Source organism: Phyllostomus discolor, chromosome 12 (assembly GCF_004126475.2).
Source record: "Phyllostomus discolor isolate MPI-MPIP mPhyDis1 chromosome 12, mPhyDis1.pri.v3, whole genome shotgun sequence".
Taxonomy (NCBI): Eukaryota; Metazoa; Chordata; class Mammalia; order Chiroptera; family Phyllostomidae; genus Phyllostomus; species Phyllostomus discolor.
Window position 1 is genome coordinate 28170258 of NC_040914.2, and position 16146 is coordinate 28186403.

The window sequence follows — 16146 nt, forward strand, 5'->3', positions numbered from 1 at the left end:
GGAGAAGATTCTGTACGTGCGTGTTTTCTCTGGTTTAGTATGACACTGGGAAACCCATTTAGAAAGTTCCATATCTCTGTGGAAGCGACAGGAATAAGGATAGGGACTATACATTTGAGAGTGTTTTGCATTTCCTGAATGAAGTGGGGTGATCCATCATCGGATAGTGGAAGTTTGTTTCATCTGAAAACCATGTTGTCTAGCGGACCTTGTTTTCTGTCAGGGCGATTAGGCATCAAGCATTATTGCTATGGTCACCGTGGAACCTTTTAATAGTGACAGGGTCACATACTGGTCACAGGCATGGACTAGGGAGCCAGGCTTCCCGGGTTTGGATGCTAGCTCTAGCCTGTAATCACTGTGTCAACTGTAAGGCAACTTAAATGACCACATTTCTTCATCTGTAAAAATGGGGTTTGGCCCTGGCTGGCGTAGCTCAGTGGATTGAGTGCAGGCTGCGAACCAAAGTATTGCAGGTTTGAATCCCAGCCAGGGTACATGCCTGGGTTGCAGGCCATGGCCCCCAGCAACTGCACATTGATGTTTCTCTTTCTCTCTCTTTCTCCCTCCTTTCCCTCTCAAAAAAAAAATAAATAAATCTTTTAAAAAATGGGGATAAAGGCAGCACTTGTCTCCTGGTTCTTGTCAGGGTTACATAAGTTAATACATGGAAGGTGTTGGCACATTGTTAAACTCACTGAGTGTCAGTGATCAGCAAGTCACACTATCTTGATTGCTGTATAAATTTACAGGCACACCCTTAGGTGACATTCATTGACCACACAATATATATAATGTGGGACAGGTGGTCAAACTGACCTATGGGCCGCCTCTGGCCTCCCCAGTTCTTTTGGTATACAAAGCTCATGAGCTGTGAATGGTTTTTACATTTTTCAGTGGATGAAAATGATTGAAAGGAGAATGGTATTTTCTGGCATGTGAGAATTAATGAATTTCACACTTTGTGCTCACAAAGAGCTTTCTTGGAGTACAGCCTACTCCTTCTCCAAGGCTGCACTCCTGCTTTGGGGGCAGATGGAGTGGTTGTGGCAGGCTCCACGGCTCCCAAAACCCTTTACAGAAGGACTTTGCTGGCTGTGATGTGGAGGGTGAGTGCGTGGACTGTGGAGCCAGACTGCCAGGCTCAGGTCCTGGCTCTGCAGGGGACTGTGTGATTGTGGGCCAATCACAGCTCTGCTTCCTCACCTATAACATGGGAACAAAATCGGACTGGCTATTGGGGTGTTATGGGGTGAAATAGCTTGTGTGTCTGTCTGGAATATTGTAAGCACCATGAGCCATGGTTATTATTATTTGCAGTACAGAGTATTGACAAACACAAGGCACTGCTTGTGTGCATGGACGGACACCATGAGAATGGACACATACTGTGAATGTTGGGTCCCTCTCGAGCCCACGTGGGGTTAGACAGTAGAGAGGGGCCCTTTCCTACTACGGAAAAATCATCAAACCCACAAGAATCCTGTTGAAAAGTCTAAGAAAATGTTAAACATAGGTTCTTAAATTTAAAAGCCCACACATTTCAGTTTTCTTACCCAATGCAACGTGATAACAAACACGAGAGAAATGGGCATCATTTTCTTTTGTATCAACAGACTCACCGAGTTGCTATAAAGATGCTGTAAACATATTGTAAAGATTTTTAAAACATAATTAGTAAAGAATGTCTGAACAGTAGGTGAGTATTTGAAAGAAAGAAGTGCGTGACTTGCCAGCCCAGGAGCAATTAGACAAGTCCGTGACTGTGTCTGCTGTCATTGGGTCACAGACACAGAGCGGCATGTGTCCAAGTACCTGTGTCTTGGAACACAATTTAAAATAATTGCATTAAAATGGCTTTTTTGTTGTTAAATCACTTTCTTGAGTTATGATGGACGTGTAAAAAACTGCCTGTTTTTCATGTGTACCACTCAATGAGTTTGAAGCTAAGTCTACACCCATGAAACCATCACCACCATCAAGACCAGGAACCTGTCCATCACCTCCCAATGTCTCCTCCTGCCCTTTATCATAATATTGTTTTTGGTCATAAGAACCTTTAACATGAGATCTGCCCTCTTACCGTACACAGTTGTTAGTATGAGCACTGGGTTGCGTACAGAGTCTCTGGAACTCACCCTGTGTACCTGACCATCCTCTCTGACCATCTCTGACCATCTGTCCTCTCTGACTATCACCTCCCAGCTCCTCCTCCCCTTGGCCTCTGGCAGCCATTGTTGTCCTCTCTTCTGTGAGTTGGACAATTTTATCTTCCACATCTGAGTGAGATCACAAAGTATTTGTCTTTCTGTGTCTGGCCTATTTCGAGGCACATTGAAATGTTAGAGTTCCAGGATACTTGAAGATGTCCACTGCTAAACCTCACACAGCGTTCAAAATTTAAGACATTCAGCAAATTGCTGGTGTGATGTGTGTCAGCAACAGATCAACAGGAACGGCCACAGGGCTGCCGTGGAATCTGTCTTACGAGAGGCACACTCCGTGCATTATTCAGCCCTCAGATCAGTCCCTCTGCTTGGTGGCCACGTGCTCTGCCAGCCCTCCCACATTTGTTTCAGACCAGCTCGCTCAAGGGGGCACACAAGCGTGTCTTTGGCTCAGGGCTCAGTATGCTGTTCTTGGCTCTTGCCTGCAAATACTACCATGTTGTTTTGTTCTATTTTAATGAACATTCAACATCTAGTGAACATGTCACATAGAAAGCCCTAGAGCCCTGTCCAAGGTGTGGGGATTGGTTGTGCTATTCTGAAGCATGTGCCCAGGTTTACTTTTCCATGTGTGTGCTGAGCACCCCAGGTGCTTAGAGTGTCCTCACGTGGAAAATGCTCTGCCCTGTCCTCAGGGAAATGCCCTGTTGTGCATGGAACATTTTACCTTTGTAATGTATTGCTTGAATTGATGTCAGAGCTGTTTCTCACGTGTACCTCCTTTCACCCACACGGATGTGCCAGTTCCCCTGGGCAGGGGCTGTCTCCATAGTTTTGTCTCAAGTTTGTGACATTAAACTAGGTTTCCAAATTACCAGATACTATTCCTTACATGCTCATTCTCTTACCCAAAATGAAGAGAAGGCAATCCTTAAATCCCTATGTTAGTTTGGGAAGGCTTCCATGACAAAATGCCACAGACTGGGGGGACCTGAACAACAGAGGCTTCTTCTCTCACACTTCCAGAGGCTAGAAGTCAAAGATCAAGGTGCCGCAGGGTTCGTTTCTCTTGAGGCCTCCTTACTTAGCATGCAGACAGCCCCCTCTTGCTGCCTCTTCACACAGTTGGCCCTCTGATCCCTCATTCCTGGTGTTACTGGGGCTAGCACTTCAACATACAAAGTGGGAGACACAGTTTTGTCCGTAGCAGCCCCCATGTGTGAGGGGCATGAGCACTGGTTGAATGAGAACATGGCCTTGTCCTTGCAGAGCTTGGTGACGTTTGGGGATGTGGCTGTAGATTTCTCCCAGGAGGAGTGGGAACTGCTGACCTGTGCTCAGAGAGCCCTATACAGAGACGTGATGTTGGAGAACTACAGGAACCTGGTGTCGCTGGGTAAGGGTGTTTCCGCCGTCTCTCGCACCTTCCCCTTGTCCGAGCCCATAACTCAAGTGTCATTCCTTGAGCACCTAGCCCTCTCCCATCACAGACCCACAGCCCGACCACCGCCTGTTTTCTTTTTATGGATTTAGGACTTTGTTTCTCTAAGCCCGATATGATCTACTCATTAGAACAAAGGGAAGAGCCCTGGATGGCCAAGAGAAAGGTGACCAGAGGCCCATGTCCAGGTGAGCATGAGGGACCCTGGTGGGGGAGCCACTGTGGGTCACATCTCAGCATCCTCAGACATGCAGGATCATCAGCAAGCTCTTCCTAAGCTCTGGGCCTGGGAGCAGATTAAGTCCTCTTGAAAATGGACTCCGCAAATTTTTACCCCAAAGTTGCCCCTCTTCCTCTAAATGTAACTTGATTCCTATACTCTGGGTCCATTTTTCCCCCAGCTCCCTCTCAGACCCTTTGACATTCAGACTTATGTAGTAATCTCCTATCATTCAAAAATCTTTGGCTGACTCTGATGTAGTTTTTACCATCTTCTTTTTGATGAAATGATTGTTTGGTATGCAGACTTTTTAAAACCAATTCTTCCTGGGTGTCAGCTTTAAGCATCAGGTGCTGGCTGGTAAGATGGGTGTCTGCCAGTAAGAATCAGCCACCTCCCAGGGGAGACAACACACACCTGTACATGACTTCATTGAAATGGAAACTGCCGTCCTACGTCTGATAAGTGCAAGAGAGGCTAAGAGGAAGAAGAAATACATTCTGAGTTTCAAGCTAGGAGAAGGAGATTGGAGCCTTTAGCGGGAACATAAGAATTAGGTTAGGAGATAAGTTTGGGTTCAGCCGTAATGGTTTGGGGTTCATGCGGACTGCCTGGTGCAGACAGGCAGCATGAAGTTGAGTGAGTGCTCTCAGAAGAAAAGAATATGGTTCTGATTTGATGGACTATTCTTACAGATACTGTGGTGTTATTTGCACCACTAGGGAATACAGAGATGTCGACCACAGTGTTATTTCTGGAATAACAAATTAATCAAGTAAGACTAGAAATCATAATTGCAGATCTGTTGGAGGTTACTATAACAGGAAATGGTGAGGAATCCTGAGGGCTAGTTTTGTGAGACCTCTTTGTTCAAATCCTGCTTCAGAGGGACCGTGGTATCTACAGGATGGGTGCCCACAGTGACAAATGACAATGGCTCACATGTGTCATCGGGTGGCACAGAACTGTAAGGGTATTTTGGTCAAAATTTTCCATTTAACTTGCATATTTAATCCCATTTTTATTAGTAATAAAAAAGGCATATTGGGCTAGAGAAGACATTTTTGCTGGATAAAATGGGAATTGTCAAAGCAACTTATACAGAATAAGCTCAGATAAGGATTATACAGCATTTTCTTCTGTAGCCTTCCCTCCCTGTTTGTCTGTATTTGCCACATTTTATCTTAGATGTAAATTTTTGTGAGCTTGCTCATCTGGTCTTTGATTTCTTTCTTCATTCTTCTGCTAACAGCATAATATGCCCTGCATGGTTAGCATTTTGGTGAGAAAGCTCATATATCATTTAGGGTTAAAGCTGCACAAATTGGGGAACATAAGGCTGGTTAGTCAGGGAAATGCTTTCAAAATGATATGTTCTCCTGAGGATTTTAGTTCATCTGGTTGCATTTGGGAAGTTGTCTTCATACTAATCCATAATGAAAGCGATGCCTACTGTTTTGCTGTCTTTCAGACTGGCAGGCTCTGCCGGGGGCCACGGAATCACCTGCAGAGGGGGCTGTGTGTGAAGCCCCATGGTCTGAGGCAATGCTGATGGAGAAACTTGCCAGCTGCCATGTGCAGTGCTCCATATTAAGGGAACGCTGGGATTATGAGGCTGTGTTTGAGAGGCAGCTGGTAAGGCAGACCATGTGTGGAGGGAAGAGGGCATGTTCCTGGGTAACTTGCATGAGGAGGAGTTTGCAAAGTTTGCAGCAGGTCACTAGAGGGGCAGAGGAGAGGGTTCCCAGGCACGGCTTCCTTGTTTCAGTGGCACAGAGTGGGCAGAAGTCAGACCAAGAAGGCAGTGCCCTGCATTAAGAAAGTCATCCAAGGATGGAGACCATGCCCACGCTCTGAGTGCAGTGCTCCCTGCAGACAGGCTGGCCTCCAGGAGGAGGAGCACACAGTCATGAGACACGTGGGAAAAGCAGGGGGGTTCATTTTTTAAAATATATTTTATTGATTATGCTATTACAGTTGTCCCATTTCCCCCCTTCACTCCCCTCTACCCTGTTCACCCTCTCCCACCCATATCCCCACCTTTAGTCATGTCCATGTGTCATACTTATAAGTTCTTTAGCTTCTACATTCCCATACTATTCTTACCCTCCGCCTATTTTCAACCTATAATCTATGCTACTTATTCTCTGTACCTTTTCCCCCCTCTCTCCTCCTCCCACTTCCCTGTTGCTAACCCTCCATATGATCTCCATTTCTGTGGTTCTGTTCCTGTTCTAGTTGTTTGCTTAGTTTCTTTTGGTTTTGTTTTAGGTGTAGTTGTTAATAATTGTGAGTTTGCTGTCATTTTACTATACATGTTTTTGTTATTTTCTTTTTCTTAGATAAGTCCCTTTAACATTTCATATAATAAGGGCTTGGTGATGATGAACTCCTTGAACTTGACCTTATCTGAGAAGCACTTTATCTGCCCTTCCATTCTAAATGAAAGGAATCCTTTGCTGGATAGAGTAATCTGGGATATAGGTCCTTGCCTTTCATGACTTGGAGTACTTCTTTCCAGCCCCTTCTTGCCTGTAAGGTCTCTTTTGAGAAATCAGCTGACAGTCTGATGGGAACTCCTTTGTCGGTGACTGTCCCCTTATCTCTTGCTGCTTCTAGGATTCTCTCCTTCATTTTTACCTTGGCTAATGTAATTATGATGTGCCTTGGTGTGTTTCTTCTTGGGCCCAACTTCTTTGGGGCTCTCTGAGCTTCCTGGATTTCCTGGAAGTCTGTTACCTTTGCCAGAATGGGGAAGTTCTCCTTTATTATTTGTTCAAATACATGTTCAACCTGTTGCTTTTCCTCTTCCGGTTCTGGTACCCCTATAGTTCGGATGTTGGAATGTTTAAAGATGTCCTGGAGGTTCCTAAGCTTCTCCTCATTTTTTTGAATTCTTATTTCACCATTCTTTCCTGTTTGGTTGTTTTTTTCTTCCTTCTGGTCCACTCCATTGTTTTGACTCCCAGTTTCCTTCCCATCACTATTGGTTCTCCGTGCATCTTCCTTCATCTCTTTTATGGTAACCTGCATTTTCTCATCTAATTTGCGCCCAAAATCAACCAATTCTGTGAGTTTCCTGATCACCAGTGTTTTGAACTGTGCATCTGATAGATTGGCTATCTCTTGGTCGCTCAAAAGGATGAGCCCTGGGGCATTGATCTGTTCTTCTGTTTGAGACATACCTCTCTCTCTCTATCTTTTTTTGGGGGGGGAGTCTGGTCGCTCCTGTTACGGTGAGGGGCAGAGCCAGGAGGGAACAATGGTGGTAGCTCCGCTCTCCTGGGACCTCAGTCCCTTCTCTGGGATCCTGGGTTGCACGCTGTGCCCTGCTCCACAATCGCCACCTCACTGGGTCCGCCAGCTGCTGCTGGCGTACTCAGGGTCCACCCGCTGCGATCTTGTGCGCCCCGGATGCCTTACGCACTCGCGGTTGCCTAATGCGCCCAGTTCTCCCTGTTCTCCATGCGCCGCGACCCACACCCAGCTGCTCCTCTCCGCCACTCCTACCGGGTCTGGATGAACTGGTCTACTTCAACTTCTTGGCTGTCTGACTTCCATTCAGATAAATTTTCTGTCAGTTCTGAGTGTTATTCTGCCTCTAAATTGTTGTTGTTCCAATCTTGGTTGTGCGTGGATGTACGGTGCGTCCACCTATGCCTCCATCTTGCCAGAAGTCCCAGGGGGGTTCATTTGTAACAAGTCTAGTGAGATCAGAAATGTTCGACGTGTAATGAACATGAAGGAACCTCAGGCAGGGCCACAACCCTTCCTTTTCATCAGAGATTTCATGTGAGAGGAAAAGCCTGCAGACTTACCCAATAACATGTATTGAATGTGGGGAAGCTGTCAGTCAGCATGAGAAAATTCATACTTCGTGTAAGCTGTTCTCTGCAGAATTATAAATTCTCTTTCCCCCAAACATATGTGCCATTCATGACAAGGCACAGTCATCACGTGACCCAGATCACTTGGAACCTAGAATTCTCACAGTGTGTGAACACCGGCCACCCTGCCAGTGCCATTTCAGGCTTGCGAGTATGGTTTGGTTAGAAATTGTGTTTGTGCTATTTCAGGGCTTGGTGACCATCGTGAACATGGCCAGTGACTTCTCCCAGCAGCTAGATCCATCTCCAGAGAGTTTCCATAAGAATATGACGTGGGAGACCCGTGACCTGGAGGCAGCAGGTGAGGCTGTCCCTCCCCCCAGCTCTTTCTTAACTTGGTTCTGAATTGTGTGTATGTGTACTGGGTCTTCTGAAGCATTGGGCTGAATTTCTGCTCTAGGTTTCTAAAGTAAGAGCTTGCCCCTTGTAGACTGAACATTGGTATCTTCATTATGCTGGAAGCCTTGTCCCTGCTATCAGGCATTCCTCGCTTTCCTTTCTGCTTCTTCCTGTAATAACACTTTCTCTCAAAGCCCAGGAACTGGTTCTCCAGGATGCCAGGATCATGAGTGGACCCCCTGTCTTTTCCCACACGCAGGATGCTGTGTTTCTAGGCCAGATGTGGTGTCTGTACTGGACCAAGGGAAGGAGCCCTGGCTGGTGAAGAGAGAGTTCACAGGCCTGCTTTCAGGTGAGTGCAGGAGGCTGGGCGTGAGAGTGCCACCATGGCTGAGATGTAGCTTTTCCTGGGGCCAGGTCCTCACTAATGTGTAGGAGAAAACCTTAACAGGTCTTCCTACAGAGAAATGAGGCCCACCTTTTCAAAACTATTCTTCTTACTCTTCTTTCTATGGGGTGGCACTCCTGCCGGATTGTGCTCCTTCTGTTCTCAGCCACTCGGTTCCTTCAGTGACTTTTCCTGACCCAGAGTGCGTTTGAGCTTTCTTCCAAAGGTTCACTCCTCCACGGCCAAAGGCCTGTTCACTTCCTCATGCTTTCATTCCTGTAAGAACCACAAGTGGGCCACACAGCTTGGCATTAGCAGGTAGTTAGAGGGAATTTACACATATGTTACTCAAACCATTACTCTTATGGGGAGCGGGCTGTGGGGATAAGACATATCTACAGGTAACTGGCATGAGGAAGACTTAGTGGAATTTCCAGTAAGGCATTGCAGGGGCAAAGGAGAGGACCCCAGGTGCAACCTTGTTTTCACACATGGTGAGCAGAAGTTGGATGGCAAGAAAGCATCAGTGGAAGATTTTTCTCATTTGATACACAGAGGAAGGAAAAGACATTCTTTAAAAAAAAATAACACTTTGTAGAAAATGTAATCCTATCACCTATCTGGATACCTGTAAACACAGTATGTTAACAAGGCAGCTTTGACCTCTTTCAAACCATGATGAACACACATTTTTAACATAGTAGGAATTATAGTATATATTCACTCGTGCATACAGATGTTTTTCACATACCTTCCATGTTGTACGTATTCAGTTAGGTTACTTCATGTTTATTGGTATGAAAAATGTACTTACAGTAGGAATCTTTATGGAAGTGAAAACTATATGTTTTGGAGTTTGCTATATTTCCTGGATCTGAATATCTGCTAGACTCTGAAAGCTTGCTTTGTTTGCATTCAGCAACTCTAATGATGACTAGAAGGATGGGTTTAATTGTTTCCTTAGAGCACTGGATATTTTGATACAAATATTTGCTTATTGTCCTGGCCAGTGTGGCTTAGTTGTTTGGAGCATTGTCCTATGGATCAAAAGGTCACAGGTTTGACTCCCAGTCAAGTCACATACCCAGGTTACAAGTTCGATCCCCAGTTGAGGCGTGTGCAAGAAGGCAACCAATAAACATTTCTCCCTCTCTTCCTTCTTCTTTTTCTAAAAGCAATGAAAGAATGCTCGTGGGTGAGGATTAAAAAAATTTTTTTTTCAATGCTTATTGTTTGGAGAAAGATTATAGCCTAAAGTTATTTTTTTCATTATGAAAGAAGTTGACTACTTTCTCTAAATTTGGGTATTCTCTAAATTCGGGTATCTCTTTTATAAAATCTTTCTTATTTTATACCCATTTCTCTATGTGTGTCATAAGTGTTATAAGTCCCAGTGACTTTTATTTTAAAGATTTTATTTATTTTTAGAAAGAGGGGATGGGAGAGAGAAAGAGAAATGTCAGTTGCCTCTTGCGTGTCCCAGCTGGGGACCTTGCCCACAACCCAGGCATGTACTGTGACTGGTTGCCCCAACTGGGGATGGAACTGACAGCCTTTCATTTCAGCATTCAGTCCACTGAGCCACACCAGCCAGGGTAGTCCCAGTGACTTTTTATATAAACATGCTAATTTTTTTATGTATTGTCTCTAACTATTTTTTACATATGGTAATGAGAGTTTTTGTTTTAATTAGACATTATAAAATGTGATATGTAAAACTTTGAAAATTTTTATATAGTCTCATATGTTCTTTTACAATTTCTCCTATTTGTGTCCTTAGAAACTTAATACATATAGTTCTTTCTTTCTTTATTTATTTTTTGGTTTTGGTGGCTGTCTAGTGTTACAGTATATAGATAGACCATAATTCACTTAACTGACTTACTATTGATGACATTTGAACATTTAGGTCTTTTCCAGTTTTTACCTAAAGTAAAAGCAGTCCAGTTTGTACATATGACTTTGCATGATCAAAGTATACATGTTTTTAAAGTTTCATGAATACAGTGCTATATTGTTGGTGAATAATATATGAGAAACCCATTTCTAGACATTGTCACCAATAGTATTTGGTTGGTGGTGTTTTAAAATTTTTGCCAAGATATTGGGTGAAAATTGAGTTTTATTTATTTCCCAAGAACTTGTGGTGTTGAGAGTATATATATTTGAATCCAGTTAGAATTCGTATTATATGTATTTATACTCATCACCCACATTTCTATTGGGTCCCATTTTTTTGCCTTTATATAGTGTGAATATAAGTCCTGTTTTATGAATGATACATTTTTTTCTTAGTTTTATGTGGTCTGTAATTTTGCCTGATTATTCTTGCTATATGGTAGTTTAAATTGGGTGGTATCTTCATTAATAGAAGCATTTGCTTTGTTGATTTCTTCCATTCATAGTTTTTCTTTTCACTAATAGATATATTATTCCCATTGGTGCCACATAACAAATTTGTTTGATCTTCTGTTATTTATTTAATTATTTTCTTGTTCTTTTCCTATTTCTGAGCACGTTAGGTTTTCCTATTCATGAACACGGGATATCTTGCCATTTATTTAGGTCTCCTTATTCAGCAACATTTGAGTTTTCAGTGTCAATTTAGCACCTTGGGTAAATTTATTCCTAAATAATTTCTTCTTTTAATGCTATTTTTTATTGAATTGTTTTCATAATTTCCTTTTTACATACAATGTGGTGATTTTTGTGTGTTGCTCTTGTATCCTCCAGTTTTGATGACTTAACTTATTAGCTCTGATACTTAGCTTGTGAATTCTTTTGGGTTCTATATGTGAAATAACGTCATCAGCAAATGTGGATGCCTTTTATTTCTATTTCTAATTGTTCTGGCCAGGACATCGAGACCAGTGTTGAGTAGAAGTTGTGAAAGCAGACCTCCTTGTCTTGCTTTGATCTAAGAAGGGAAGTTTTCAGTGGTTTTTTGTCCTTTAAAAAAAGACTTCCTCCTTTTTCCTTTTTTAACATCATCATCTTTTTCCAGACATTATCTTTCTGCCTCATTTCCCCATACCAATTTCATCTATGTATATTTATTAAGATATAAGTACATATGAACAATTTTTGGTATATGCTGATTTGGCAAAAGGATTGCAGATATATTTACTCCTCCCTATAAGCTTCAAGTATGAGATAAGATGTATACATTTTCAGTAGTATATCTAAACATAATTAAATATAATATTAAGAGTCATCATTGTTATAAAAACAATCTCTTCAAAATGAGAAATTAAATTGCAAGACCCTATCCTCAGTAACTGGCCAGGAAAGAAGTGAAGATTTTGTTAGGCTTGTGGACGCAAGCAGGTAAACAAATGTAAAAATGATTTTATGGGACCACTGAACTGTGGCCATTGGTTGGTATTGCAGTTTTGTTAAAATTACTCAAATAAAATATGGTTTACAGAAGCACCATTTTCTGGTTGTAGGGAAATAATCTGGCTTTCAGATACTCCTCATGAACGTTGACAAGTACAGTCTCTTTTTTTGTGCTTTGGCATGTTTCTTAGAACAACTTTTGTGGTGTGATGACTGCCCTGGCATCCAAAGCAGGATCGATGGAGAGTGAGAGAGAAGTTAAAATCTGTGCATGTTATAGTGTAGTTTTAAGTGGTGTGATTGCAGAATGTTTTTTCAAATCCTTGCTCTTCTGATATGTAACCAATTGTACATATATATATATATATATATTTTTTTTTTTTTCTACTCGTGTTTTCTAAGGTTCCTGTATGAATTCAGTCTGGGGTCTCTTTTACATACACCATAAGCAGCATGTTTAAATAATGCAATAACTTTAGAAATGCATAATTTTTATGGTTTACTTTACCATTTAGTGAATTCATTTACAATTTTCCTTTTAGCATATATTTTTCTAGTATATGATAAAGGAAATATTTGTTTTCTTGATATGTTTCAGGCCACCAATCTGTACATGAGACCCAGGAATTATTCCCAAAGCAGGATTTATTTGCTGAAGTGGTAACAGACAGAACTTTATGCACTAATGTGGAGTGTTCCACTGTCAAAGAAAATTGGGATTCTCAGGGTGTGTTTGAAAGGAAGCTGGTAGGTCAGGAGACACAATACAGGGAAGAGACAGTCACTAACAAAACCCTCTCTAAAGAAAGAGAGCATACATATACCAAACCTAGAAGATGGTTCCCTTTGGACGTTTCAGAAGAGAGAATTCAGAATCATGATTCAGTTAAGAAAAGTTTCCCCCAAAATACAGTCATAACAAAACGTACAGGAATCTATGCAGGAAAAAAACTTTTCAAATGTAATGAATGTAAGAAAACTTTCACCCAGAGCTCATCTCTTACTGTTCATCAGAGAATTCATACAGGGGAGAAACCCTATAAATGTAATGAGTGTGGAAAGGCCTTCAGCGATGGCTCCTCCTTTGCGCGACATCAGAGATGTCACACTGGCAAGAAGCCCTATGAATGTGTTGAATGTGGGAAAGCCTTCATACAGAACACATCCCTTATTCGTCACTGGAGATATTATCACACTGGAGAGAAACCCTTTGAATGCATCAACTGTGGGAAAGCCTTCAGTGATCACATAGGACTTAACCAACATAGGAGAATTCATACTGGAGAGAAACCCTACAAATGTGATGTGTGTGACAAATCCTTTAGATACGGCTCATCCCTTACTGTTCATCAAAGGATTCATACTGGAGAGAAACCATATGAATGTGATGTTTGTAGAAAAGCCTTCAGCCATCATGCATCTCTCACTCAACATCAAAGAGTGCATTCTGGAGAGAAGCCTTTTAAGTGCAAAGAATGTGGGAAAGCTTTTAGGCAAAATATACACCTTGCTAGTCATTTGAGAATTCACACTGGAGAGAAACCCTTTGAATGTGCAGAATGTGGCAAATCCTTCAGCATCAGTTCCCAACTAGCCACTCACCAGAGAATTCATACTGGAGAGAAGCCCTATGAATGCAAGGTTTGTAGTAAAGCCTTTACCCAAAAGGCTCACCTTGCACAGCATCAGAAAACTCACACGGGAGAGAAACCATATGAGTGTAAGGAATGTGGGAAATCCTTCAGCCAGACCACACACCTTATTCAACATCAGAGAGTTCATACTGGAGAGAAGCCCTATAAATGTATTGAGTGTGGGAAGGCCTTTGGTGATAACTCATCCTGTACTCAACATCAGCGACTTCACACAGGCCAACGGCCTTATGAATGTATTGAATGTGGAAAGGCATTTAAAACAAAATCATCCCTTATTTGTCATCGCAGAAGTCACACTGGAGAGAAGCCTTATGAGTGTAGTGCGTGTGGCAAAGCCTTTAGCCATCGTCAGTCCCTTAGTGTACATCAGAGAATTCATTCTGGAAAGAAGCCGTATGAATGCAAGGAATGTAGGAAAACCTTCATCCAAATTGGACACCTTAATCAACATAAAAGAGTGCATACTGGAGAGAGGTCCTATAATCATAAGAAAAGCAGAAAAGTCTTCAGGCAGAGTACACACTTTGCTTCTCAGCGAATTCATGCTGGAGAGTCATCAACTCGCTCCTCTTTACCTTCTACATCAAGTCCTATGGATCTGTTTCCCAAATATCTCTGGAATCCATCCTCACTTCCATCCCCATAGGCTCAGTGTCATTATTTCAGCTAGACCGACCATACCAGTCGTTAAAAACTGGTCTCACTGCTCTTGTGTTTGTCTTCTACAAGTTTGTTTTCCACATGTCAGTCAGATTGATTTAGGCATAAATGTAATTCCTTCACTATTCATGTGAAAATATGCATTGAGGTCCTTTTAAACTGGTTAGTGCCTAAGATGCTCCTAAAACAGTGCCTTGTCTATCCAAAGTGTTGAGTAATTGTAACTCTTTTAAAAATATTATTTTGGGACATTGAAGCTTTGTCATAATTACCTCTGAATAAAAATGATGCATAGAACAGGCAGGCACGGGAGTTCTGGGTTGTCAATAAAGCTTTGCCTATGTTGGTTTAAAATTTGATTTCATAATGTTGAGTTAGTGTTGTGGTTTTCCAATTTATTGGCATAAATGTAAGGTACACTTGGTTAGGAAATTTAACATTATCTCTGACCACATTTTTAGAAAGCAAGTAGAGAATATGGATGAGTAGGCCACCTGGAACAGTCAGAAAAATGTGAACTTCGTATGAATAAAGTTAAAACTACAGACATGTTAAGAATTAGAAAATCTGGCAAGATTTAATCTATTTAAAGTTACCTGGACTCATAAATGAATTCTGTTAAACTCCCAAAGGACCATTAACCTGAACTACACTCATCAAGAGTGGGGGTCTGCAAACTGAGTCATGGCTAAAGTCTCATTGAATATTTTTATATGGCCCATCATCTAAATTGTTTTAGAATGTTTAAATGGTTGAACAAGTGAAGAGGATAACATTTGATGACAACATGAATATTATATGAAATTTGAATTTTAATGTATGTAAATAAAGTGTTGGTTCACAGCCGCATTCTTCTTTTACATACTGCCTCTGGCTGCTTTCACTCTACAAGGTCAGAATTTGGTATCTGTAGCAGATACAACATGGCCTGCACAACCTCAAATATTACTGCCCTTTTACAGAAACAGTTTGCCCTTGCCCTATCACAGAGAAGTAATATACAAAAGTTTCAAATTATTTCCTTGAGGAAAATACAACTCTCACATCAAAAAGAAAAACTGTCAAGCGATTTATAAGTAGAGGCGAAAGGAAACTATTAAACCATGTTGAACAATAGAAAATATGTCAAAAAGATAATATTTTTATGTATGAAATACTCGATATTAAGTACTGTTAAAATATTTGTAAATTGTTTTCCACAACAGAGTCCCAGTAGGATATGTTCACTTCATCAGGGGTTTTTTTTTTTTATTAAAAACACATGAGGAAAGATAATTTGTAGATTGTAGCCAGACATTTTAAAAATTCATTTCTGTGCATGTGAGATTTTGGTATATAAAAATACCTTTAAAAAAAATTGGGGGGGGGGGGGCAAATGATATTTTGACAGCACATTACCCTCCAAAAAAAAAAAACCCCACACATTTACACCTTCCAGAGACATATAATACAATTGTATATAATACAGATGAGTTATCTAAGTAGGACATGGAGTCCTAGAAGACACAAGGAAGAAAATAAGTTGGCCTATATAAAGATTTAAAATTTAGGCATTGTAAAGGCCAAAAAAAAAGATGTAAAAGTCAATTGACAGGAAAATATACAAAACTTTCATTAAAACAAAAAGAAAACTGCTATTTAGGAACAAAGTGCTATAACACATTCAAAGCAGTGGGGGAAAATTTGACAGTGCATACCAGCAGGCCTTGCACAAATCACAAATTCAAATAGACAAAGAAAATTTCTCACACTAACTGTGAGAAAGCAGGCACTTGTTTATCATTAGCTGTATAAGTTTTTCTCATCGTTTTGAACACAATATGACATCTATCCACATTATAAATGTGCATTTGTCTTGAAACTAATTCTAGATCTAGGAATTTTTATTCCATTGCAATGAATAGGTAGATGTAAGTAACATTTATTGCAATATTGTTTTAATTATGACAAACCGGATTGCAGTGTGCCAAACAGATTAAGTTGATTATTCAACACTATTGTCCAGTCAGTAGAAGGGGACTAAGATCTATGTGTGCTTCTATGGAATTT

At 41.2% G+C, this 16146-nt stretch overlaps 1 protein-coding gene across 2 annotated transcripts in view; it reads left to right on the forward strand.

Moving 5' to 3' along the window:
- The window catches only part of LOC114511020 (zinc finger protein 470), a 46999-nt gene that overhangs the window by 4783 nt on the left and 26070 nt on the right, over positions 1–16146 (forward strand). Inside the window, exons 3-8 of one of the 2 annotated variants that reach the window (XM_036012729.1) lie at positions 3438–3564; positions 3702–3797; positions 5301–5464; positions 7906–8017; positions 8315–8407; positions 12381–13788. In XM_036012729.1, the coding sequence (XP_035868622.1) occupies positions 3438–3564; positions 3702–3797; positions 5301–5464; positions 7906–8017; positions 8315–8407; positions 12381–13788 (2000 nt within the window). Of the gene's footprint in view, positions 1–3437; positions 3565–3701; positions 3798–5300; positions 5465–7905; positions 8018–8314; positions 8408–12380; positions 14944–16146 lie in introns of those variants that run through there. The other variant, XM_036012728.1, reaches the window with a different exon arrangement.